The sequence below is a fragment of the Schistocerca gregaria genome, unplaced genomic scaffold, assembly GCF_023897955.1.
Source record: "Schistocerca gregaria isolate iqSchGreg1 unplaced genomic scaffold, iqSchGreg1.2 ptg000400l, whole genome shotgun sequence".
Taxonomy (NCBI): Eukaryota; Metazoa; Arthropoda; class Insecta; order Orthoptera; family Acrididae; genus Schistocerca; species Schistocerca gregaria.
In genome coordinates this window covers 4,763-29,734 of record NW_026061838.1, presented here as the reverse complement: position 1 = coordinate 29,734, position 24,972 = coordinate 4,763, and the positions used below count along the sequence as shown (strand labels likewise).

Genomic DNA, 24,972 nt, shown 5'->3' with positions numbered 1-24,972 from the left:
CATTCTCACCGAACCATCCGCACCGACAGATGCGAACACATTGCTGTCGCCCGTGGTGAAGGCGATGTCATACACTTCTTTGTCGTGTGCAATCATTTGGGCTATAGCCTGTTCTCTCTGAGGGAAATTGTGAGTACACCACCGAGTATGGAGGAGGCGCCGCAATTGCTTTGTTTATCGAAAAGTGCAGCTTATGTGCGTACAGCGATGTTCCAAATGGTACAAGTGGTGTCAATTGAACAGATGCCAATTAATTCCGGATTCAGCTCATTCCAATCGAATGAGGTTAACGGCCCGTTGTATTTGGTATTTTCTTGCTTATGACAAGGGCACGGGTAGAGTGAGTAAATAGGGAGTAAACGAAAAGCACGGTGGACTTCTACAATGCGGCCAACTCTCGCTTGAAGCAGTCAGTTTCGAGGGGTGTGCTGTATGAAGACCTCGTCGTACAAAATTATTTTTGTGTGGGCACATCGTACCTTATTGAAAAGGCACCTCAGCCTAACCTTGCCGTCTTCTCCGATTTGCCAAATTCGCAAATGGTCCGCGGTTGTAGCCATGAGGTCTAGTCTTGTGCCAATTTTGTCGTGAATCCACTTTAGGTTGGTCGGCGGGTATGGATGATTTATTTCAGCCGTTACCTCAAATTCGCCTTTCTCATCATTTAACTGGATCACATGGACTCTGTTTTCAAACTGGAACAAAAAACTGCTTAGTGCCAGGCGAAATGGGTAATCGGGCCTCACGCTCCAATTCATGCTGTAAATTAGCCAGGGCGCTTCATATGTATAGGTATCTTTCTTCGTGTTCATAGATACCGCTCTTATGCAAACAATGAACGGAGCCTTGAATTGATTTTTTTTAAGCCGATTGGCCAGGAAGAATATCTAGCATGAAAATAACGTAAAACGGTGAAAATGAATTCTTGAATTTGTCTATCGTCTTTTAAAAAAGCGAACACTGCTTTGTTGCATAGCGCTTCTTCGATGCCGTGGCCACGAGTTTAAAAGAGATTTGCTGAGCGTGAGACGCGGAGACCGCGCAAGCGCTTTCGCCTTCTTTCGTTGAGTACAACTCGATCTAATTGAGAGAATTGCAATAAGTAGGCTAACCACTGACGAATGCGCCTCCGGAAAATAAGCTGGCGGAAGTATAAGGTCTCGCAGTACTTTCGAAAACCGTTTGATGTGAGTGATCTTGGAGCGCGGGGAACGGGCCCTTTTAAAAAAAAAAAAAAGGGCGCTTTACGCTAGGGGCTTGAGCGTTTCTGCGGACTAGCCAAGCGAGTGCTTCTTTGGCTGGTGTCAAGATTTGAAGAGTCAGATGTGACTTAATTGTCAGCTGTCTAAGGGTTTTAATCATTAATTGAGAAAAGACGATCGGGCAGGGTTATAATTGATCAGTTTATTATTAAATCAGTTCAGGGCGTCAGTTATCGCCGAGCGCAGTAATGACGCCGTCGATGCGGGTCGGTTATGATTTTTCGTATATTTTTGAAGGGGAGGCATTAAAAGCAATGTCAGCATATAATTACGTTCTTCTTCATATTTGAAGGGATGACTAAAAAACTAGTAATAAGTGTATTTATTCAATTGGTTCTTGTTCTGCAGAATGCGCTGCCAATTGGTCATATCTATTAAAATCGTCGGCGTGTTCAATTTCCTGGTCATCGTCCCTCGTGGCAGTTTCGTACTGATGGTACTCAGATATTAGGTCGTTCATGTTACTCTCGGCCTCGGTAAACTCCAGTTCTTCCATTCCCTCTCCAATGTACCAATGAAGGAATGCCTTGCGACGGAACATGGCGGTAAATTGTCCCGAGATGCGCTTGAACAAAGTTTGTATAGAGGTGTTGTTGCCGATAAAGGTGGCCGACATTTTGAGGCCGACTGGTGGGATATCTGTTACAGATGACTTGATGTTATTGGGGATCCACTCGACAAAATAGGGTGCATTTTTGCACTGAACGAGGAACATTTGATCATCCACTTCCTTGGTGGACATCTCGCCGCGGAACATCGCTGACGCCGTTAGGTATTTGCCTTGAGTTGGGTCGCAGGCCGCCATCATATTTTTTCTATCAAACATTTGGGACACCAGCTCCGGGACGGATGACATCTGGTAGTCCACGCTATTTCGAGACGAGAGAGGCGCAAATCCGACTAGGAAAAAGTGGAGGCGAGGGAAAGGAATAAGATTGACCGCCAATTTTCGGAGATCGGCATTCAGCTGCCCTGGGAATCGTAGAGAGCAGGTGATGCCTGACATCACTTGTGAAACTAAGCCGTTGAGATCCGCGTATGATGGGGAGGGAATTTTCAGTGTTCTAGAACAAATTTCGTACAACGCCTGGTTGTCAATACAAAACACCTCATCCACGAGTTCGACTAACTCGTGAGTCGAAAGAGTAGCATTATAGGGCTCTACTACTGTATCAGATACGGTCGGAGACGGAACTATCGAAAATGTGCATAACATCCTGTCATTGTATTCTTCTCGAATTTTTGAGACTAGCAGAGTGCCCATGCCTGAGCCAGTTCCACCTCCGAGGGAATGGCAGATCTGAAAGCCCTGAAGCGCGTCACAGGCTTCAACTTCTTTGCGAACAACGTCCAGGATGTTTTCTACCAACTCTGCCCCCTCTGTGTAGTGCCCTTTAGCCCAGTTATTACCTATGATTCATCAGAGTAAAAAAGGGTGAGATGCATTAGGCGCGAGGGACGAGATCAGGTGCAACTTTGACGGTCGCAGGCAACTAGGCCTTGGCTAGCAGCGCGCAAATGGACTAAGCCGACAAAAACATTGTAAAGCCGCGCAAAATAGTGAAACAAGAAATTTCCGATGCAAAATGAGACGATATTTCGTTCAACTAGCGTATTCCGTCCCATAGATTTGAAGGTGTACCTGCTCCAGACTGGCCAAAAATAAAATTGTTTGGACGGAAGAGATTCCCTTGTTGGGAGGCCTTGATGACGTCCAGTGTTCCAGGCTCTGTTTGAAGAGTTAGACACAAATAAAGGAAAAAGGCAATTTAACTATAGAGTGCTACGATATACCTAAGTCAACCAAAATAGAACGTGGGACATATCTTCCATTTGACCCCTCCGCATAATACACATCTATACGTTCGCGTTGAACTTCCGAGTCGCCAACAAAGGTGCCAAGCTATCAACAAAATTAGCAGCTATTTAAATTGAATCAAAAAAATTGGCTATCGTACCTCGTCTAGTCCATGTTCCTGGGATATTGTTTGCCAAAAGTATTGACCTATTTGGTTCCTGTTGTCCGAAGAAGGGGAAGGGTAATTGAACGATCCGTTATTAGTGATTCGTTTAGACTGGAATCAATGCGTGAACGCATAATAGTTTAGTAGCATTCGTTTAGTCTGTAGAGAGACGCTGAGCCGCAGGGCTGCTTTTCCCTCCAAAGGGCGTACCCTGCCTGGCCAGCTTGTAAATGCAATATTTCACGCATTTATTATAGTGCTACTAAAAATAAGTGAGTAGGTAATGACTATAGGATAAAATCAAATCAAATTTCACATGTCAAAAAATTTCCGCGTAAAACCTGGCCATAAAAAAACAGCTTTTTCAGGGCTAGCTTCTTTAGATCCAGCTTCTTATCGTTAGGGAACTAGGCCGCTCTGTTTTTAATGACCAATTAGTGTGTTTGTTTGGATTTTTACTTTCTGAATGTTCAGTTTTAGACAGCCCTTTCCGAAGGTCCAGTTTGTTTGCTTCGAGCAATATCTTGTTGCTCGGTTTTGACCCTGGCCTTAAACCTTGCGCGAGGCCCCTCCCCGACACACCCCCAGTGAACATGTACAAAACGATGGCCGTTACTCTAAACCTCCCCATTCCATCGCGGCGACCGCCACCGCTTTGGTAAGGCCTTGTCAAAGCGTAAGGTGCTTCCAGGCTTTTGCCTTTATTTTGTGTTTTTTGACGGAGGATAAAAAATTATTGGTTTTTTAGCAAAAAGAAAGTCTAAAATTTTTGATTGAGAATTTTGGTGCAAGCCACATGCCTTCGTTGGCAAATGAATCGCCAAATTTTGGTAACTGCCTACGAGATGCTTTGGATGATGGTGAGTACTATGCACACGTGTATACGCTTTTCCTATCCCAATAGACAATAACTCTTTTCCTTAAGGCGAACATGCGAACGGTGAACTTCCAACGAAGGCGGCTAAAGCGGCGGATGACTCACCTATTCGCTCGGTGAATGCTCGATCTGACTCTGCGTCCGACAAGTCTATGATTGACGGTATGCCTTTGACTTGTGGAGTCTACAACTTAATTCGTGCGTGCTAAGTTCCACAATACGTCCATATTGTTTTATAGGTCTCACATTGTATGATATGCATAGGCTACCTAGAGAAACTATAGTTGATGATAGAATATCGACTTGTCAACTGAGTGTATTATCTCCGGAACTTACCTGCTATCTCTGTGAGGGGCCGTTCAATCGCCCATATGCCGCGATGGAGTGCCTACATCGATTTTGTTTTAATTGTATATCAAAGTATATCAGGGTTGGAAAAAAGGAGTGTCCTAAATGTCATATAAAACTGGCATCAACTAGAGTTATGCGACCAGATGTTGGGCTCGAAACCATCGTTAAGTTATTCTATCCTTCCCAGCCTTACAAGGCATCCGTTGATCCATGTACTGAGAAGAAGATCAACGCCACAGTAGAGCGCAAGTCGCATAACGTTTCTTCATCAGATGGTAATACCGACTCGCCTTGGACGCCACCCCCTCATTCACAAACAAATAATAGCCATCCGTTGAGTCAAACAAGAGGAGGAACACCTAAAAAAACACCTCCAGCCTCTTTATCTGGAACAACACACTCTAACAAAGGGTCCACCAGAGAAAGTCGCAGAGGACGACCACCTAAACTTATCAAGGCAGACTTTACCCCTGAAAAGCAGAACATTTCAACGAAGGAGTCAATCAAACTTTTGGCATCACTTCCGGAATGCTTTCTGTCACCCGAGACCTCGAACTTAAGATCCGATGATGTTGAAATGGCCCCTGTCTCTTCCAACAATCCCGACGCGAAACGCATCAATCCGGGATCCGACCGGTCTCAAGCGTCTACTGCCGTAAAAAACTATCGAGGAAAGAAAAAGGATGAGAATAAAATGACCGTTGCTCTTTTTCCTCACCCACACTTGTCTAATTCATCAGTCAATCTTTCCAATTTTCATGTGGTTGCTCCCATCGGTACTACGGTAGGACATTTAAATACTCTACTGTCAATCTTGAATTCAAAGAAATACACCATTCCAGACCAGCAGGCTGAAACTTTCAAATTCGTTCTCACTATCGGAGACGATGTACTAGACAAAGACTTGACCATTGAAAAAATTTATAAACAATTTTTCAGAGAAGTTCATAGTGGCATTAGTCTGCATTTTTATAGAGAAAATAACTCCAGTGTACAGATCAAAAACGAATAAACTCACTACGAACACGCTATACGCCATGTTTTGTATTGTCGACTATTCGGTTTTAAACAAATTATATGAAAATTTTTTTGATTTTGATTAATGATACACTTGTTTTTATCCTATTTTGCCGGCCGGACATACCAACCATGAGCCATACTGAAGCGGATGCAGAAAATGCGCAACCCGTCACCACTCAACCCCGAGACCAAATTCCAATCATCAAATTTTTCAAATCTAAAAGTCTGTTTCAGCAATTGGATGCAACGATGCGGCAACTCAACACCAAAGAACAAGTTATCATCTCTGGATTAGAATCTAGTATGTCCTCCTGAATATCTGAGCTTATATGCGACTAGAGTGTATAACAACTATATAGAGCCCATCGGCTTTTTTTTCATGCCAATCGAGAATTAACCTGTTACTTAGCGTTAAGCACTGTCGTTTCGGTTGCTCAAAAACTCAAAAGTCTTGGCTGTGCCGAGATTTCAGGTATGCCAATTAAAGCCGGTCTTGTTTGCCATATAAAGCAAACTGCACGTTCAAACCATTTATTTGATTCTCGATAGTGTAAATTAATCATGGAAATTTTTGAAATGTTTAAATATTACATCGAGTTCACAGCTGCTTCTTTTATACGTCCGCTATTCTATATCATTTACAATTCACTAATTCACTTTGGCCCTGCTGATTTTTTTTAGAAATTAAGACGGAAGTTATCTTTAATGATGACTACCTCTACAAGCACAAAATGTCGATTGTTTTGACTCGTACTCCCAATTTCAGCGATGTATATGAAAAAAGACAAATGCAGGCCGAGGAAACGAAACAATTGAAAAAACAGCTAGCGGCAGCTCGCATGGAAAGTCAGGAATTTTTCAGGAGTCTTACCGAACAGCAAGGAACGGAGGAAGTGGCTCAAAATTCATAGAATGCTGTATACACTAAAACTCAGTGCCAATATAACTATTAAAATTATATTTCCTTCATAGCATAAATGAGCCGATAGAACAAAATAGTGTGTTTTTCTAGCAGAGGGTGAGGCAATTTTGGTTTTCAAGTGTCACTTTTATTTTGATTTTATCGGACAAAGCTTGACACACTAAAAGCTATTTTATTTTTTTCTCTCGATGATAGCTCAAACACGGTTCATCGCCAAAAAAGGATCGAATTATATAATTTTGTAAGCAGCCTTGATCTATCTGCTTGTACATATATATCATATCGGTATGTGTGCTATAAGTCCTGTAAACTGTTCGTGTAAAATTAGCCCTATCTCTAGTACACTTGCTTTTTCAAGGATTTCGTCAATATTTCGCTGAGATATTTTGTTTTAAGCATATTTAAAGGCGCACATCATTAAACTGAATTTCTATTCTTCTTGCTTAAGAATGCATTCGACCAGTATTTTGATAATAACAGCCTTAAGGTGTCTTTCACTATTGATTAAAAATTTGATTGTTATTTTGAAGCAGATCCTCGGAGTTTATTTGACGAAAAGTCCAATTTCCAAGTCCATCTAGAATCAACACATGAGAATGATATTTCCAGAGGGATTTACGGTGCGCGACTGTGATGAGTGTAATGTCGAGATTCTTGCATTTCGAAAATATCAAAGCCTCGATATCCAAAGACAACTGTGAGGTACATTCATCTAAGATTGCAAACTTTGGGGAATGGTAAAATAGGCGCGCCATAGCTAGTCGCTGCTGTTCTCCTTGTGAAAGTTTTTCCGTCCAGTCTTGTTTTCTTTCCCAAGACTCGCGGTCGAGCAGATACTTGATCTCGGTTTGTTCCAAGAGAGAAGCTAGATCATCATCAGTAATGCCACGGCTCTTCATTTCAACTTCAGAGTGGGGGTAAAGGACTTGCTCCCGGAAGGTCCCAGAAGTAAAATACGGACGCTGAGGGATATAAAAGATGTCATTACCGCGAGGCCGAACCAAACGGCCATTAGATAATGGCCAAATATTGGACAAAACGCGGAATAGGCTAGACTTCCCAGACCCGTTAGGTCCCACAATCAGCAAATTAGTACCAGGATAAACTGAAAAGGTAACATCTTGAAGTAAGACAATGTTATCCGGAGAAATAATATCGACGTGTTTAAATTCGATTCGGTCTGCATATTCGTATATGTCTTTCTTATCAGCTTCATTTTCTTCGGCGTTGATATTTAGTAACAGTTCTCTTAGTTCGGCTACGCGTGTTGTATATCCGGCGAGTTGGGTAAAGTTTTTGTACAGTAGCACAATTTTTCCGATAGAGCGAGCTAAATTGATTAAAATATGTGAATTACTCACATAGTCACGAGTAATGTTATTCACAGAATAAGTATCTGAATTTTTTGCGTTAGAATTTATGGTGCTGAACACTGGAATGGCTAATACTACGTATCCAACCAGAGTAGAGCCATATTTTACTAGCCATGAATCAAAAATTCCTAACGAGGCTTGTTTTTGGAAGATGTATTTACTTTGATCGTATATGCAATTGAAACTATCATCTAAATATTCTTTTTCCGTTTTGATTCCTCTGTAAAAAGCTATCTCTTCCGAGTAATTAATGACTCGCGAATGGAGATGACGAAAATTACCTTCTAGTCTTTGTAATTCGGCTGTTAGCCTAGCGTAGGGAGGCATGATCAAATGCAGTATAATCGATGACACGAGATAATAAAAATACATTATGAAAGAGCCTTTGTATCCAACAACCTTTACAAGACGTGAAGTTAGTAGTATGATATCCAAAAAAGGCTTGAAAATGGTGCCAAAGAGCGAGGAAAAAGATTCAGCAAACTTGTCTATATCTTGTGTAATTCGTTGGTCGATGTTATCAATTTTCTCCATATTGGCAGCTCGGTAAAATGTTAAATCGTTTAAATACAAATCGTGAAGATGCTCAGAGATGCGTTGACGAGTGTTAAACCTCAGCAAAAACGACCAATATTTGATTCCAGAGTTGACAATACTAGCTGGAATAGCCACAGCAGCCAAGTTTAGTACCCCTTGAATGAATTTCTTATAATTCCGTGACACAAGTGATTTGGCATTTTTTCCAGTAATGTCAGCTATGCAAAGGGTCAGATGTGTACGAGCCCACAAGAAACCTATCAAAAGCCATAGTTCAAGAGACTCTCTACAAAAAAATGAAGGAACAGCAATTTTGCTTAAGGAGTACAACCTTATAAAAAATAATTTGTCGACAGCTGCTTTTGGGCGCTTTCTTGTAGATTCATCAGCTGGTTTTTGTTGCTTAAGCTTAGCAGCTTTGTATCTGTCTTTGATCCAATAGGACAGACCTGCTGTCCCAATCTTAAAATTTTGATACAGACAAGTAACGAAGTGAATTGGGTTACAGAGTTAGAAGCTGCCATATCGCTGAAAAAAGTGAGCCGTGTGCCTTGAGATATCAATTTTTAAAGCAATGGAGGACGCATACGTTATCTTTATTTATTATCTGTATTTCAGGTAATAATACAAGCATTCAAAAATGACAGTACAACGTACCAAAGTAACGAGAACTAATAGAGCTTTGTTCTGAAGTAGCTTATTTTTTAATCTATACCCTGTAATAAGGGACATTATTTTTTGTTTATACCCGGTCACAAACCAGGCATAAACTAAAATGCATTCCACAAACGCGAAACGAGAAACTGCTCAATAGTACAAAAAGAAACAATGAATTAAACTCGTTAAATCTTAAATTTACACTTTCGTTCACATTATAAAGATTCAGATCTAATCTGGCATATTCAATCGATAAGGAATCCGGTAACATCTACAGTTGTAACATTGACAATTTGACCAGATTTGATTTGACTTATATTTTTTGCTACTACACAGTGGACAATCATGCACGTATACTGTTTCACTCAAAAATTTAATTTTAGAACTAGTATCTAGCACGTTCATAAATGATTTATTTTATTACCTTTGTTATTCGGCCTGTAGTTTTATACCTACCAATTACAAAAAACTTTGAAGACTTACCTATTGCCAATTATGAGTAAAAAAGCTATAAAAAGCTGTAATTCGTTTTCTCGTGCATCAGCCTTATGTCAAAACAGCTATGAAGTTTTTATGCTAGTTCGGTTTAATCTATCGCAATTCTAGGTATGCATTTCTTAAAATACTATTGAGCAGAAAAATATTGAAATTCAACTCTGATATATTAGTCTATCTTTGAATAACAGATGGTAATCAAAAATAGACTATCGACCGTTTTAGTTTATGTTTTACAAAATTTGAAGCCGACTTATGCCTTTACTAATTATCATAAACTATACACGTTATGGATGCTGAATATTTATAAACATGCTTTTATGCAATTGCAAACAGTCAGAATACAGTCATATTAGCGAGACGTAAGCCTTTTAAATTTTTAATATAATTTTTGGCCTTTAGTAGAGGCCATAATGAACAATTAATACAGTTAACAAAATTTAAAAGTATGGCCTTATCATCTTTTGGCTAATTGTTAGCAATATTATAGACAATCATTTCCGGGCACATAAAAAACTATTCTCTTGTACATATGTGATTTCATACAAAAGACCCATAAAAGCAACATATTTTGCCTAGCAATAAATAAAGCAATTGAACATGAGATGTATTTCAAACACTTACAGCCAAAGATCAGACATTCCAAATAAGCGAAAGTCTATAAAATTGCTTTTATAAATCCCTCTGGCTAGAAGGATAAGGTAGTATAAATCTGAAAGCGTGAGAAATTGATTTTTTAGTAAATGTTTTTTTAGAAAAGCATACCAGCTGTACACAATTCTGCCGGAAATTTTTTGAGTTGATGCTGATCTTCGTACAATTTCTATACTTTTAAAGGGGTACATTGTTTGATCTATTCAGCATTTATGAATGTTTCAATTCAGCTTGGTTTTAGGCTTCTTTATAGTTAAGTACACAATATACTCTTATTTATGAACTCTACTGGCGAATTAGCTACAATTATTAGATCTACAAGCTGTAATCAATTTTTGAGTTAGGGTCGATACTTGGCTAAAAAGATTGGACAGCAAAGAGTACTCTTCTTCATATCTTTGGTTTAATATATTTAGGGTTTAACCTTTGAGTGATTAAGCTTAATATTATAATATGGAATTGACTGTACGTTTTAGAATTAACCATTAATCAGATTATAAAATTGTGTTATATTATTAGCAAGTATGTATACAATTTAAGTCAGTCAGATTATTATAATTAGAGCTTATTCAACAACAGGTATACTTCTTTTTACTCTCTATATCGTTTCACCGTCGATGAGAATCCTTTCTCGATTTTTTTGGTCTGATAAAAATACTGAAAAACTATATATGTTGGTGCTAGTGGTTTTATCAATTATGAGTAATAGAATACAGCCTTGTACACAAAGGGGTACTTTATTTTATAGATTTCCTAGTCGATGAAACAATGTTTTCTTGTCGGTTTGAATGGGTACACCTACGTATTATGATTCGATTGATACTAAAAGCATAGATCTGGGGCTAAGGAATTGAAAGTCCTGCATATTTGATGGTTCAGTACAGTTATCATTGCTTCTATTGTAAATGTTATCGGCTTCGTTTCCTTTTTTCGTCGATTTAGATTCATTGTATTCACATTCGTACATTGATTCCACTCTATTAGCAATGCATTGTAATCCTGCACTTGAATGCTCTTTGAAAGTTTTGCTAATTCTTTTGAGATCAGAAACCCCTTTCGAAACATATGGATGTTTAAACATATGGTCTACTGCAGCGCACAATCTTTTTCCAAACGCTGATTCTTCACTGGATGCAATACTGTTGTTGTTGCATTTCTTCAATTCTGAAGTTTCGCCTATGTTTCTGAATTTTTCAGAAGGATCATGTTCATTAACTTCTTGGACCTTCGATTCGGGAGATTTTGTCTTGTTTTTGCACATATCTAATGCAAATTTAGCTTTGTAAACTAGCACAATTTACAGGTAACCATATCCAAAAATATATACGACGTACCGTCGTCTTCAGCGTTCGAATTGAAGAGCTTTTCGTCAAGCATAACAAAAAAAGAGGATATCATAGTTTTGAAAAAACATTTTATCTTTCTAGGATGGTCAGATCATTGCCTAAAATAAGAAGTAATACTTTGTATAGCTCAAAACAGTACCTCGTTTGGTTTATCAATATTCTTAGAATCTTGGTTATCGGGCTGGTCGTTTTCGGTGAAGTGAGGGGGATCTAAGACTTTCTTAGGAGCACTTATATTTGCATTACCGGAGGCCGGATGATGCTGGATATTATCTGGTGATGGCTCTAAATAAGGTTCTACAGAAATTCTACTGTCCAGAAGTTGCATGTCGTTGAGCAAACAAGCAGCTTCTAATGACTCACATGATTTGAATGTGATTACTGCACACAATGTTTTATCGTTTAGACAATTCCTAAGGTGCAAAAATGTTATCGTAATGTATCTTCAAAAATACATAGATGCCAAGCGTGTAGACTAGAGCTGTTCATCGAGCACACCTTTGAAGCAAGATACTTTCTATCGGACCACTGAATGAAAAGTTCTTTTCCAGCTCTTTGCATGTAATCTCCGGTGAGAGATTTTTAACAAAAATTCGTCTGTTCTAGATTATACCAGTTAAAAAATTTGAATATTCATAATGCCATATTTCAAATTGTTCGTTAAAAGAATTCGTACGAGTTTAGAATTGTTTTGATGCGCCATTTTTAAAATTAAATGATTTGGAATAATCTAGACATGTTCATTTTGAATTTGTTTACTATATTAACAAAAAAGAGAGGAGGTTTGTTAAATCTGTAAAATTACCGTATTTATCTTCAATTTTGTCACAGTGTTTCTAGATAAATTTCGTAATACTCGCGAATTTCTTATTTGACGTTAGCAATTTACGTTTATTTTGAAAAATTCTTGTTACAGTTAGTCTCATGATCTCACTGTTATCACTAACGTCTTGTGATACAGTGCAATACACTGTTTGTACTGGGGCTGATTTATTCACAATCAATACCCTAGCTTCAGAGTATATATGTCCTTCAATTGCATTCGACTATTCAATTGAAGGACGTTTTAATTTATAGGAGGCCTATTCAGAATGTGGATGTCAACGACAAAGACGCAATTGCTACCGTTGCGATTTCTAGTAGTGGCACAGTAATTACTTGAACAAAGGTTAATTTGTTCACTTATCAACACTACTTGTTGAAACTGTTTTTTGATTTCGAAGCGGCAGGGGGGCATTCATACAATCAGCAATCTATAAACCTGAAAAAACACATTTTCTTGGTATTCACATGGTATCTGGGTAATTTTGAGTTGTGAGTATCCGACAGCCATTCATCCAGTTAGTTCCTGCCTATTCAATGAAAACTGTTTTTCAACTATCGTGTGTTTATTTAAAAAATGAACCGTTTTTCTGTACATAAAGGGCCTCATCTTGTGACAGAGTTCCGCTTCTCTTAGCTTATCTACTAAAATGTGAAACAGACAAATTCAACAACAGTTTTAAATATTGTCGTTTATTCACCTTTCATTAAATGTTGTCGCAGGGGTATAGGGCCATCAAATAGTTGAGGAATATTTTAGTTGTATTGTAAAGTATTGGTAATGAAAAAATGAGCGCACAGTGGCCAGCAGACTATGTCAAGGCATCTCTAACATTTTTGTACGCCTACCCCATTGAACAACTCATATTTTCGATACAAATCTTCCTAGCTTGAGACTAAAGAAGCATTTGTAAACTGTTGACGTTATTTATTAACTGAGCGAAGTCAAATGCTTTAAAAAAATATTATATCAAGCTTGTTTGAATTACCAGACAAAACAATACAATGCTTACAAAACAAGCAAAACATCTACCGGAGTTAGGTTTAGTTTTCAAATAGAGGATAGCTGTTGAAAGTCATTCTGCCCAGACATGATTCGGATGTAGCGAGCTAGTTAGACGGAAACAGGACATTCCCTTCCTCTGTGTTTCGCATAAACTCTACTTTCTTTTTTTCAATTTTTGAATTGCCTTGATTGACTCTACCACAGATTTTTCGCCGTTTGCGATATCTCTCAAATATTGACTTGTCTCTGGTCCGGTAGCTTCTACCATATTATATAAGTATCCTGCTGGATTTTTAAGTAGTACAGAGGGCTTATCGAATTCAACGACTTTTCCTCTGTCCAGTACTAATATTCGATCATTGTCCATAATTGTATCGAGTCTGTGAGCAATCGTTAAAACGGTGACGTCCTTGAAAAGTTTACGAATCATTTTCTGAATCTGAGCGTCCGTGTTCGTATCGACTGCTGCAGTGGCCTCATCAAGTAGCAAAACTTTGGCATTTCTGAGTATGCATCTTTCCATGCTAAGCAATTGGCGTTGCCCAGCTGAAAAGTTTGACCCATTTTCATCTACGAACGAGAACAGCCCGCCATCTAGTGTTTTGACATAGTGATCGAGCTTGACCAATTTAAGTGCGCGCCAAATTTCTTCATCGGTGTACTGGTTTAGTGGGTCCAAGTTGTATCTTAGAGTTCCTGTGAACATAGTTGGAGTCTGTGGAATGATAGAAAGTTTACTTCGTAGATCGTGGACCCCGAGACTGGAAATGTCAACACCGTCTATTATTATACGCCCATTAGATAATTCTGTAATTCGGAACAATGCTGTAACTAAGGTGGTTTTTCCAGCACCAGTACGACCAACAATGCCTATTTTTTCACATGGCTTAATTTCGAGACTGATATTGTTTAACACAGGTACACCCTTGGTGTATTCAAGTGATACGTTGTCAAACATGATGTGCCCTTCGTGAGGCCAAGAATCGCTTGGCTTTGTTTCTTCTATAGAATCTGGAGGTTCTTCTGGTAGCTTCATATATTCTAAAACGCGCTCTATGGAATTCAACTTTGTTTCCACATCGGCTATGAGCAGCGAAAATTGGGCCAGAGTTTGAGTAATACTACCAGAGCTTGACAGTGCATTTGTCATAAAACCTATATCAGAAAAGCCAGGTATGTATATGCGAATGATTCCAACCGTTAAAAAGGTCAGTAATACAACAATGTTTCCTAAGAAATCCAAGGTCAGTCCGAACCAATGGGCGCAATAACGAAGAGTCAAAAATGTGAGAACATTCAATTCGACTTTAGACTTGTTGAGTTCTTCAAACTCTTTGTTCAATTTGTAGGCGCGAATAGTCGCTGCGCCGTCTAGAGACTCCGTAAAGTTCACGAAAATCGGCGAACGAGTGATGGCTTCTTGGCGTTGGATTTGGATTGACGTTCTTCGATAAAATCCAATGACGAAAACAAATAGGAACCCTGCAATCACCACTATGACAGACACAAGCGGTGTACCGATACAGATATTTATGATGATACCAAGCAGTTGGAAAAAGATGTTAAGCATTTGCTCAATTTGTTGAGTTAACAGGGTGTCGATAATATTGATATCGTTTGAGAATCGTGTCAAGATACGGCCAATTGGTGTTGAGTCATACCAAGAAACAGGTGCTCTTGATATAGAATGGAAAAGTCCATGATGTACTTTTCTTGATACCGATATTGTAAAGACGATAATGAAAAAAGAAAAACCAAGTGACATGATTGACTCTCCCAAAACCAGACCCATATAAACTCCTAGATATTGCTCTTTAGTGTAGTCATTTTTAAGCGGATTCGCCCAATCCGAAAGCCAAATCGATCCGTACGTCCTGGATGCCGTTGAAAGTGCTAGAAAGAAGATTGCCGTTATGAAACATATTACGCCACCCATTAAAATGTGAGATTTCAATGTTTCGAAGCTAACACCTCCCTCTTCTGTATGTTCTTCCTGAACCAGTAATCCCTTCCTTTTATTCTCTTCGTCTTTTTTCGGATCAACTTTAAACTCCTTGGTCTTTTGAGCATGTTTCAACTTTTCGATTTGTTCTTGCACTTCGTAATCGACACCATGCTCTGATCCTTCTGGTTCTACTTGGATTTTCGTAGACTTCTGTAACTTTATAAATTCCTTGGATTCCGTGAGCAGGTATCGATAAGTACCTTGATCGACAATCCTACCTTTTTTCATCAGCACTATGTGATCAGCATGCGGCAGAAAGTATAACTGGTTTGTTACCAAAAACACAGTTCGATTGGCCTGATGCATAGCTAAGATCACGTTTTTAAACAGAAGTTCAGCAACATGAGGATCTACAGCAGAAAGAGGGTCGTCCAAGATTACAATATCAGAGCGACTGTACATAGCACGAGCTATAGAGATACGCTGACGTTGGCCACCACTTAGATTTGTACCGCGCTCACCAATTTCAGTCATATCCGAAGTAGGGAAAAGTTTTAAATCTACTGAAAGAGTACTAGCATTAATCACTTCTTCGTACCAAGTTTGGTCAAATGGCTTCCCAAAAAGTACATTTTCGCGGATTGTTCCGTTGAAGATCCATGAATCCTGAGCTGCGTAAGCAATACTACCATTTACCAGTACCGTTCCGGAATTTAGACTTAATTCGTGCAAAAGCGCGCCGACTAAACTAGATTTTCCTGATCCAACAGATCCTACAATCATAGTCAGTGTTCCAGGATCAACCTTCAAATTTATGTTTGATAACACAGAGACTACTTTTCGATCATGGCCGCTTTCCCTTCTTTCACTAGTGACTGTTTTTTGTTCACTTTGTTCAGTTCCTTTATCTAAGTGCTTGATTGCCCTTTTCCTTTGTCTTTCAATTTTTGATTCTTCTTTTCGAATTTTATGTTCATTCCTTTGTTCCATCTCAATGTCTTCTTTCGTTTCCCAAGAAAAATCCCCATTCGTAATCAACATGCTACCAATTTTGATTTCGTCCGAATTTACAACTTGCCTTAACTCTGGTTGAAGTAGAAATTTTTGGATACGCCTAAGGGAGACTGTGTACTGACCAAAAAATGTCAAGGATATAGGCAACAACATAAATGGGACACGTAGAAGATTCAGTAGAGCCAATGATGTGAAAACGTTTCTTAATTCCAGCGTATGACCAAGTCCGTAGAAAAAGAACGTGAATCCGACTCCAAATCCTGGTACGTTAAACAAAAGGAATATCAGAGCCAATCGGGTAGTGAACATTTTTTTAAGACGTATGATTTCTATTTCTCGTGCTTCTGCTATGTTGCGAGAGAAGGGTTTTTCCCAAGCGTAATATTTGATAATCCTTATTGCAAATAGAAACTCCTTTACCAGTTTTATCCTGATGTCAACAGCCTTTTGAATTGTATGTCGCGCGTCTATCAATTTCTTGGTAACGAAACCTGTCAAGGGGAGTATCAAAATTGACAATCCAAGAGAAATTGCAGAAAATGGACCTATTTGCATAGATAACAGACCAACTGTAATAGCAATTTGAGCCGGTGATATGCATCCTTGCAAGAAAAAGCTAAACGTGTCCAAAATGATTTGACAGTCAGTAGACATGTAGTTAACTATCATACCAGAGGTCTGATAACGGTTCGGTCGAACTTTTAACGCTTTTTTGTATATTGCACCGACAAGGCAAGACCGGATTCGAAGACCAAGACGCCATGCTTGTAGTTGAGCATGTTGGCTAGCAATCGATGCACTACAGTTAGCAAGAAAAATCGTTCCGGAGTACAAATACATCCACCAGGTAGGCACATTGTTGCTCATAAGCCAATCAATCACATAGGGCAGTAAGAGGGGTAGATTATATTGCAGAGCGGCTTGGCGATTACAAGACAATGTTGGGTCAGTTTTCACATGGGTATTTGAATACGATAATAACATATTACCGAGATATGTTGTAGACATAGTCTAATATCCAGCATAACCTTTTAAATACATGATCCACGTCCTTATTTAGGGCATTGATCATGGATACTATAGAATCAACATGTCTATACGATACACCTTGGTCCGGCTAATTTCAAATCATTGATTCTCGTACCATTGATGACAAGTAATAACATGCAGAGGATAAAGTCTACTATACAAATCTTTTCTAAGACTGCAAACAAGGAAGGCCTAGGTAACAAATTAGAATTGTTAAAACCTACTGTTCTCGTGCTGACATAACAATACGGGCGTATATGTACTCTTTAGATTCGAGCTGTTCTTCCCATAGTCTATCGAAATCTTTACATAGAGATCTGACGGAGTCTTTTTTTCTCAATTTAAAATAGTTGTTGTAGTTCAGCTTGGCCTTTGCACCCACTTTCAGAACTTTTAATGAAGGTAGTAAATACAAGAGACTGAATGGATTGCCAGTAAAGGAAGGTCCATTGTGACGAGCAGGTAGTTTACTTGAGGATACCTATCATCGTGTTGTATTAATCAGGCATGAAAAAGTGAATGGTGAACACTTAGCAGATTAAGACGAACACCCGAAACGTAAAATCAGTGATCGAACATGTTAACTGACCGAGTTTTGTGCATAGTGTCTCGGATCAGAAAAATGTTCATAGACATACCGAACGCCCTTCAATTCTGTCGTTTTCAGTAGAATCTGCTAGGGAACTAGATTCCTTGAATTTGTGGCTTGGCATACTGGACTCTACATGCAAAATTAGTAGTAAATATCGCAATAGTAAAATAACAGCAGCAAAAATGTTTACCGATTGATCGTTTAGTATTTTATAGATGTTTACATAAAGCTGGAAAAGCGCATAGTCGTGTTATAAAAGCGCATCATCTACACTATATATTAATAAGCCTAGAATACATATATGGGCATATAGCACAACATATTCACAGGACAGGTTTTTGTAAACAATTTTGGTTTACGATATTTTCTCTTATTCTGATAATTTTGATTGCTATTGTACATTTATAGATAAATAGCTGTATGTGTATATATAAAAATTTAATGCATATATACACTATAGACATAAATATGTATAAATTCACTCTTACACTAGACGCTGTTGGTTTATCATTTTGGTGTATCAGGCTATAACCAATTTATCTACATAAATCCACCAGTCAACAGCTTGCTAGAATAAAATTCATGCTAATAGACGAGTTATTGCACACTAGTATTTGAAGGTATTGTGCCTTAGATACTATTTACTATATTTGTGCATATACATCACTGCAACAATATATGCGTTAGGCAAGCAATTTGCCTGTATGTCCCTCCACGTACAAACGCCATATAAAAAACATCGTCGACATTCACCAAATAGAGCAATGTGTATATTATATTGATATGATATATGCAATCTCAATGATAATCAGTAAATACACATACATACACGTTAGGTATAGGCATTTATATAGATATCTAGCTGTATATAGACATACATACAGTAATGCTGTTGAATCAAGTGGCTATATCGTTTTCTTATATCCTGTGATATACTTATCATCTTTGTATTTATTTTCTGATGTCTCTATCTTCTATATTGTCATCCCATGAGACTAGAATATTTTGTATTATATATTCAATATACTCCTTCGTATTTTGGATGCTATATATCATAAATGATTACGTATGCATATCTGTATTGATGTTGGTGCAAGATAGGCGTAGATGTAAGAGAATTATTTGAAAGTTGCGAATACGTGTGTGTATATGTAGAGTTGAGGGATTGTAAGGAAGAGAATTGTAAATAGATAAATTGATGATTATGGATATGGAGATGGCAAAATTGGTAGTCAAGAATACAATACATCGTATATAGAGGTAGATAAGGCATATTAATGATTAGTTGAAAATATATTTTAAGGAAAGATGTACTGGTGATTGGAGATGTATATATATGCACAATAAGTAAGATTTATCAAGAATTCATAATAAAAATAACACATATATTGAATATAACGTATGGAGTCTCATAGTATAGACAAGAATAGATAATGCTGATAGATGATAGTAGTTAAAATAAAATACTGCTTTCTAGGTTTGCGAAGTATCTAAAAAAGCAAATTGGCATATATTTAATTATATAATATATTGTTTAAAGTGTAGAAGTTGGCGAGTTATTGGTTCATAGTTGAATTAGTATAATAAAAGGAACACAATACCTAGCGTTCGCGGCTGATTTCTCATTTCATTATTGAGTAGACCCAAGTACATTTGATTTCGCTAGTCGAAATTAAGGGCGGCAATTTTGTACCAATATGGCCGCATTCGCTATTTGATCGTAAAGCATCAATTTATTCTAGTTAAAACTGGGTCTCTTATCTTTTATGTTATTTCTAATTTTTTTATTTATCTATGATATAATTTTATTAATTTATATTTTATGTACATTTGGTTTTTTACATTGTATAATTAACCATCTATATTCTACTGTTTAACTGTGTCAAATTATTAAAGAATTATTTCAATTATCTCTCAAACAGATTTTTTGTTATTTTCAGTATTTATTATTTTTATTTTGTTCTTCTAGTTAGCTCTTGTATGCTAGAACCTACTGTATTTTAGTTTGATGAACATATAGATCGTTTATTATACCTGTGCATGTAAATTAAACATATTTTTGAAGAGGAGGAACTAATATAAACTAGGGCTGTTTTTGATATGAGCAAAAATATTAAAGTTTAAATATACTGTATCAGGTTAAATCATGCACTCAGAAACTGATATTGACTATCGGATATGTATTTTTTGTATACAGCGCGCTATTATATTTACTTATAGAACCTATAAGTACTATTGATAGAGCTAATAACCATAAAACCTGTTGTGTTCTTTTAACATAATATTTTTGTTTGATGATTATATATGCTTGAATATGTACTGTGAACATACACGGCTTTCATGTTGTACAACAGAATATTACTTTATTAGAGTGATACAATAATTGAACAAAACATTCCAGAATTTATCTTGTAATAAGTCTGCTGAGATAATAACTGTAATAGTTGAATTCTAGGTCAAAATTAAATGCAACGCGTAGCTAAGACATGTAAATTGATGTTGTTAGGCCTTTACGAAAACAAGGAATCGATTCAATAGTATCACAAATATATTATTATTCACTCTTACCAAATAGAAGTTATCTATTATCTGATATTTATTGTTGATATTGATCATCTAATATCTCAAAATTATAGCAAGATATATGTGTAATATATATTATCTATCTAAGCTGTAAATTGTACTTAAAATATTTTTATAAATATCATAATTTGGAGATAAAACTTTTTAGTGGTGAGTTATTTTAAAAAACTTACGTTACTAGAGTAATAAATATAGCTGGATTACATAATAGTAGAGCATTAGCAATTCGAGCGGTATAATGTTTTTCATTGCTTGGTGGTAGAGATAGATATGTAAATAAAAATAACCATAAGATGTTATCGGTAAAAACAAAGCAAGTAAAATGTTAAAGCATATGGCTTTGAAAAAAGTGGTGGCCCTTTTTAATAAACATCTATAAAGTGAACATATGAAAATATTAAAAATATATAAATAGACAGGTATATGTAGAATTATGAGTGTCGGAGATATTGGATAGAAGTTGAGAATATATATATAGAATATGGTTGAAAGATAAAAAAAAGAAATTAAACAAACAGCGAGTATAAAAAACGAAAAATAAATAGGAAAAGAAGAATGGAGAAATATGGTGAGTAGATAGAAGAGATAGAATAATGAAGTAGGACAAGAGCAAAAATACAGAAGATATACAGAAGGAAAGAGGAGAGAAAATATAATAGAGAGTGAAAAAAATAAGAAAAGGTGATGGAAATAGAGGATAAGCTGAAGACCGAAAAGTACACAAGCATTGAATAACGAAGAGGAAAGGTAAAAATAGAGAGAAGGCTGATGAATAATGAATATAAGATGTGTACGAATAAGAATGAAGAACAAAGTGTAATTAAATAAGAATAACGAATATAGAAGATAGTATATAGATCAGAAATGAGAATAGTGAAGATAGAAAATTAGGAAAAGGAAAGTAAGAAATATGAATAAATAAAAAGTTATGTGAGAATACATAAAAAATATACTAATATATAAAAGAGTTTATCTGGATATATACGATAAAGAGTATATGTGAATGCATGAGAGCAAATAGAAGGGTATAGCTAAAAAAACAACTATCATATCATTGTTATAACATAATTTTAGTGATGAAACTATACGCGCAAATTGCGTTAAAAACGTTTTATTTGCAAGCTTGTCTATCTAATTATTCGACTGATTAAATCTAAAATAACATTAGCGGCTATAAAAAATTTTACATTTGTTAACAAAACCAATAGCACATATGAGTCGAATCCAGCTACGTTATTATTAATAAAGCGAGAAGACTATGTTATATCGATGAACATATATGTTTGATCTTGCTCTATTTATTAATATTGTTGAGCTTAGACTTTATTTATAATTTGCCGTTCATAGATTATGACTATGCTATCTTCAATTGGTTAATCATGGCATTATCCATACGTTTTTATATTATGAGACATGTCTGTATCATGTTTGTCCTAAATTTTATCTGTCATAAATGGTTGTATATTTCTCTTTAGTGATGCCTAATCTTTTATTCAATAAGGGTTGTTATGTTTTTGTCATGAATATAAGTTATCAAATAACTATCGGTCGTTAAGTTAATTTTCAATATATCGTATGGTATGATAATGTTTTCCATAAATCTGTACACTTGAATATCGATATTTTTTTAACACCAGCTAGTTCTCCGCATTTCTACAACATTGAATTCACTAAAAGCAATCTTTTTTTATGGTTAGCGTATTTTTATTTACAGAGAGATCAGTAGAAGGTGGTGAACTTATGTAGGTGTATGGCATAAAAATAACTGCATAGATACGGATAGAATATGATACCAATAAATAATATTTGTGACGATAATAACAAATATGTTAGTATTTAGATAAAACAGTTAAGTAAGCACATTAGCGATTTTGATACCAGATATGGAAGAAACAGTATTTATAATAATTAATATTGAATAATAAATATATATTAGCATGTAGTTGTTCGTAATAATTAATACATTTATATAAGATATAATGAAACTAATCAAAATATATTGATAAATAGTGTTCATAAATTTTTTTTTTATATTATTCGAATATATATAATAAATATTGACTACAATCGTTTATGTCTCTATATATATTTGATAGTATTTTATGACACATAATATATACAAGGGTGTATATAAATAAGATCACACAATATATAGTATGATTTAATCTGTAGATCTAAATACGAATATGATAATGATAAATATGGCGTATGGTATATACACATACATTATTATATTGTATTAGTTTTATCTATGTAAAAACAGGTAATAATATGATGAATATAGCGTATTAAATAATATAAATAATTTATATATTAATTCATTAATATTTTTAGAAAAAAATAAAACTATAAATAATGATATATTTATATGGTAGTACATATACATATATTATTATCAGAACACAAGTATGATAAACTATATAAACTTACATATAATAATAAGTGTATGGGATAATAAAATTGTAAGGCATATATATATATCATTATGTATAATATGTGTGCTGACAATGCAAACATAAGATGATTAAATAATGTTATATAATAACTTGGGTAAGATATCGTAAGGAATACATAATTGTAATAATCTACAGATGCTGTACGTAAATAAGGTTACATATATGAATCAGTATAGATATACAGAAATAATAACATGTATAATAAAGTATATAATGACATATGCTATGAAAGACATTGAGACTATACCAAACTATATAAATAAACTACAAGATCTAAAGATATTATATGTAGTATATACAAAAACTGTAAATAGAAAACGTGTATAGGCAATAAAATGATTAAGATAATATAGGTGGTAAATATAGACCCATGTATAAATCAATATATCTATATACCACAGCTTATATTTGTAGATTAATAAAATGTCATTAATATATATATCTATGGCTAATATAGATATGTCAAACGGCAAAATCCACTATCAACAATTTTCAGACCATCACATAACCTAATCTAAAATATTTGTATAAACAATAAACGATATACAAAATATGATAACTAGTATATACGTAATATGTATTAGAAGCAGCAAATGACCCAATATATAACAATTTATAAATACTGTATGTTATAATGTGTAATAATAATATATGTGATATTGTAACCTACATAGTATGATTTTGTTTACACACGGGCTTGTACCTAATTTACTTTTTGGATGTAAACGATGAAATATTATTAACCAATGAAACTAACAAATATGTATATAGAAATAGTATAGGGATTATATTTATAGGTATATAATTTATTAGATAAATGAAACAATATAATAACAAACTGAAACTAAAATATACAATATTTAAAATATTTGGGAATGGTCTTGTTGAGATAGAGCTTAACTAGTATTATTCTGAAAACCTTGTTATAATAATACATAAGATATGTATGCATTTTAAATATAAACAACACATAACGCTAAAAATATAAAGTAATATCAAATAAATAATACAGTTTAGGGTCAGATGCTTCTAGAGACAGCATCGATAACATGGATTATGTATGAAAATACCTTGAATAGAAGTATATGCATTAACAATAATAAAATACATGTATATATATATATTAAAAAATAGACTTTAGGAACCCCTCATTTATATACATATCACATATCATATATAAATCAATCGATATAGCAGGGGTACAATTTACAACCATTGAGTTATACAAATATCTATGTGCATATATTTAATTAATAGTATAACTGGCTATATTATTTCAAGTAACATTGGTGAGTGGTATAATTTAATAGAACGTGAAGAATGAATATAGTAATAATATATTTTTTATCAGATAATGTCGTTGAATATATGTAGAAAAAATACAACTAATTTATAATATATTAAACATATGATGTGACATATAAGACAAACTGAGTTATATATATATATATATTATTTATTTAGTAATGCATCATTATATTTGAATAAATGAATATAGGTATTAGTATAGGAAGACAGAATACAACAATCATAAAAATTCAAATAAATAAGATTAAGACTCATTCAAATAAATAAGATTAAGACTCATTCAAATAAATAAGATTAAGACTCATTCAAATAAATAAGATTAAGACTCATTCAAATAAATAAGATTAAGACTCATTCAAATAAATAAGATTAAGACTCATTCAAATAAATAAGATTAAGACTCATTCAAATAAATAAGATTAAGACTCATTCAAATAAATCATAAGACAATTCACTGGCTCACTCAAAAAACAGACTCAAAATAATAAAAGAAAAATAATAATAAGAGAAAAACAAAATAATAATAAGAAAAGAAAAATAATAATAAGAGAAAAACAAAATAATAATAAGAAAAGAAAAATAATAATAAGAGAAAAACAAAATAATAATAAGAAAGGAGGAAAAAATAATAACAAGGAAAAACGTAAATCAGTAATAACAGTATATTATATATTATGTAAATATATTTCAAATAGGCTTTAATATAAATATAAAGTATTATATACAAAATAGCGGTATTGTATGTATGTGCATAATATT

General features: G+C 35.1%; 6 protein-coding genes across 7 annotated transcripts in view; 2 read left to right on the top strand and 4 right to left on the bottom strand.

Moving 5' to 3' along the window:
- Nucleotides 1–9,355, bottom strand: part of LOC126311192 (2-hydroxyacid dehydrogenase homolog) — a 67,447-nt gene extending 58,092 nt beyond the window's left edge. The window contains exons 1-3 of one of the 2 annotated variants that reach the window (XR_007554460.1): nucleotides 8,964–9,355; nucleotides 6,810–8,768; nucleotides 6,513–6,740 (exon numbers count right to left, since the gene is read on the bottom strand). The gene's annotated coding sequence lies outside the window, so the exon portion shown is untranslated. Of the gene's footprint in view, nucleotides 1–6,512; nucleotides 8,769–8,963 lie in introns of those variants that run through there. The other variant, XR_007554459.1, reaches the window with a different exon arrangement.
- Nucleotides 1,546–3,511, bottom strand: LOC126311198 (tubulin beta chain-like). Its single transcript, XM_049992147.1, has 5 exons — nucleotides 3,437–3,511; nucleotides 3,221–3,278; nucleotides 3,057–3,165; nucleotides 2,905–2,991; nucleotides 1,546–2,672 (listed from the first exon to the last, which is right to left on the bottom strand). The coding sequence occupies exons 1-5, from the start codon at nucleotides 3,472–3,474 to the stop codon at nucleotides 1,585–1,587; spliced, it is 1,380 nt and encodes a 459-aa protein (XP_049848104.1). The 5' UTR covers nucleotides 3,475–3,511; the 3' UTR covers nucleotides 1,546–1,584.
- Nucleotides 3,983–5,483, top strand: LOC126311200 (uncharacterized). Its single transcript, XM_049992152.1, has 3 exons — nucleotides 3,983–4,086; nucleotides 4,152–4,265; nucleotides 4,343–5,483. The coding sequence occupies exons 1-3, from the start codon at nucleotides 4,023–4,025 to the stop codon at nucleotides 5,464–5,466; spliced, it is 1,302 nt and encodes a 433-aa protein (XP_049848109.1). The 5' UTR covers nucleotides 3,983–4,022; the 3' UTR covers nucleotides 5,467–5,483.
- Nucleotides 5,585–6,453, top strand: LOC126311208 (uncharacterized). The gene is made up of 3 exons (XM_049992163.1): nucleotides 5,585–5,775; nucleotides 5,884–5,946; nucleotides 6,156–6,453. The coding sequence occupies exons 1-3, from the start codon at nucleotides 5,604–5,606 to the stop codon at nucleotides 6,383–6,385; spliced, it is 465 nt and encodes a 154-aa protein (XP_049848120.1). The 5' UTR covers nucleotides 5,585–5,603; the 3' UTR covers nucleotides 6,386–6,453.
- A 1,436-nt stretch (nucleotides 9,356–10,791) lies between the features above and the next one.
- Nucleotides 10,792–12,208, bottom strand: LOC126311254 (uncharacterized). Its single transcript, XM_049992213.1, has 5 exons — nucleotides 12,135–12,208; nucleotides 11,957–12,060; nucleotides 11,598–11,871; nucleotides 11,447–11,531; nucleotides 10,792–11,375 (listed from the first exon to the last, which is right to left on the bottom strand). Exons 1-5 carry the CDS (start codon nucleotides 12,159–12,161, stop codon nucleotides 10,918–10,920), a joined length of 948 nt encoding a protein of 315 aa, XP_049848170.1. The 5' UTR covers nucleotides 12,162–12,208; the 3' UTR covers nucleotides 10,792–10,917.
- A 113-nt stretch (nucleotides 12,209–12,321) lies between these two features.
- LOC126311253 (ABC transporter C family member 3-like) lies at nucleotides 12,322–18,024 on the bottom strand. The gene is made up of 4 exons (XM_049992212.1): nucleotides 17,913–18,024; nucleotides 17,538–17,755; nucleotides 17,390–17,466; nucleotides 12,322–17,165 (listed from the first exon to the last, which is right to left on the bottom strand). The coding sequence occupies exons 1-4, from the start codon at nucleotides 17,985–17,987 to the stop codon at nucleotides 13,441–13,443; spliced, it is 4,095 nt and encodes a 1,364-aa protein (XP_049848169.1). The 5' UTR covers nucleotides 17,988–18,024; the 3' UTR covers nucleotides 12,322–13,440.
- Between the last annotated feature and the right edge of the window lie 6,948 nt (nucleotides 18,025–24,972).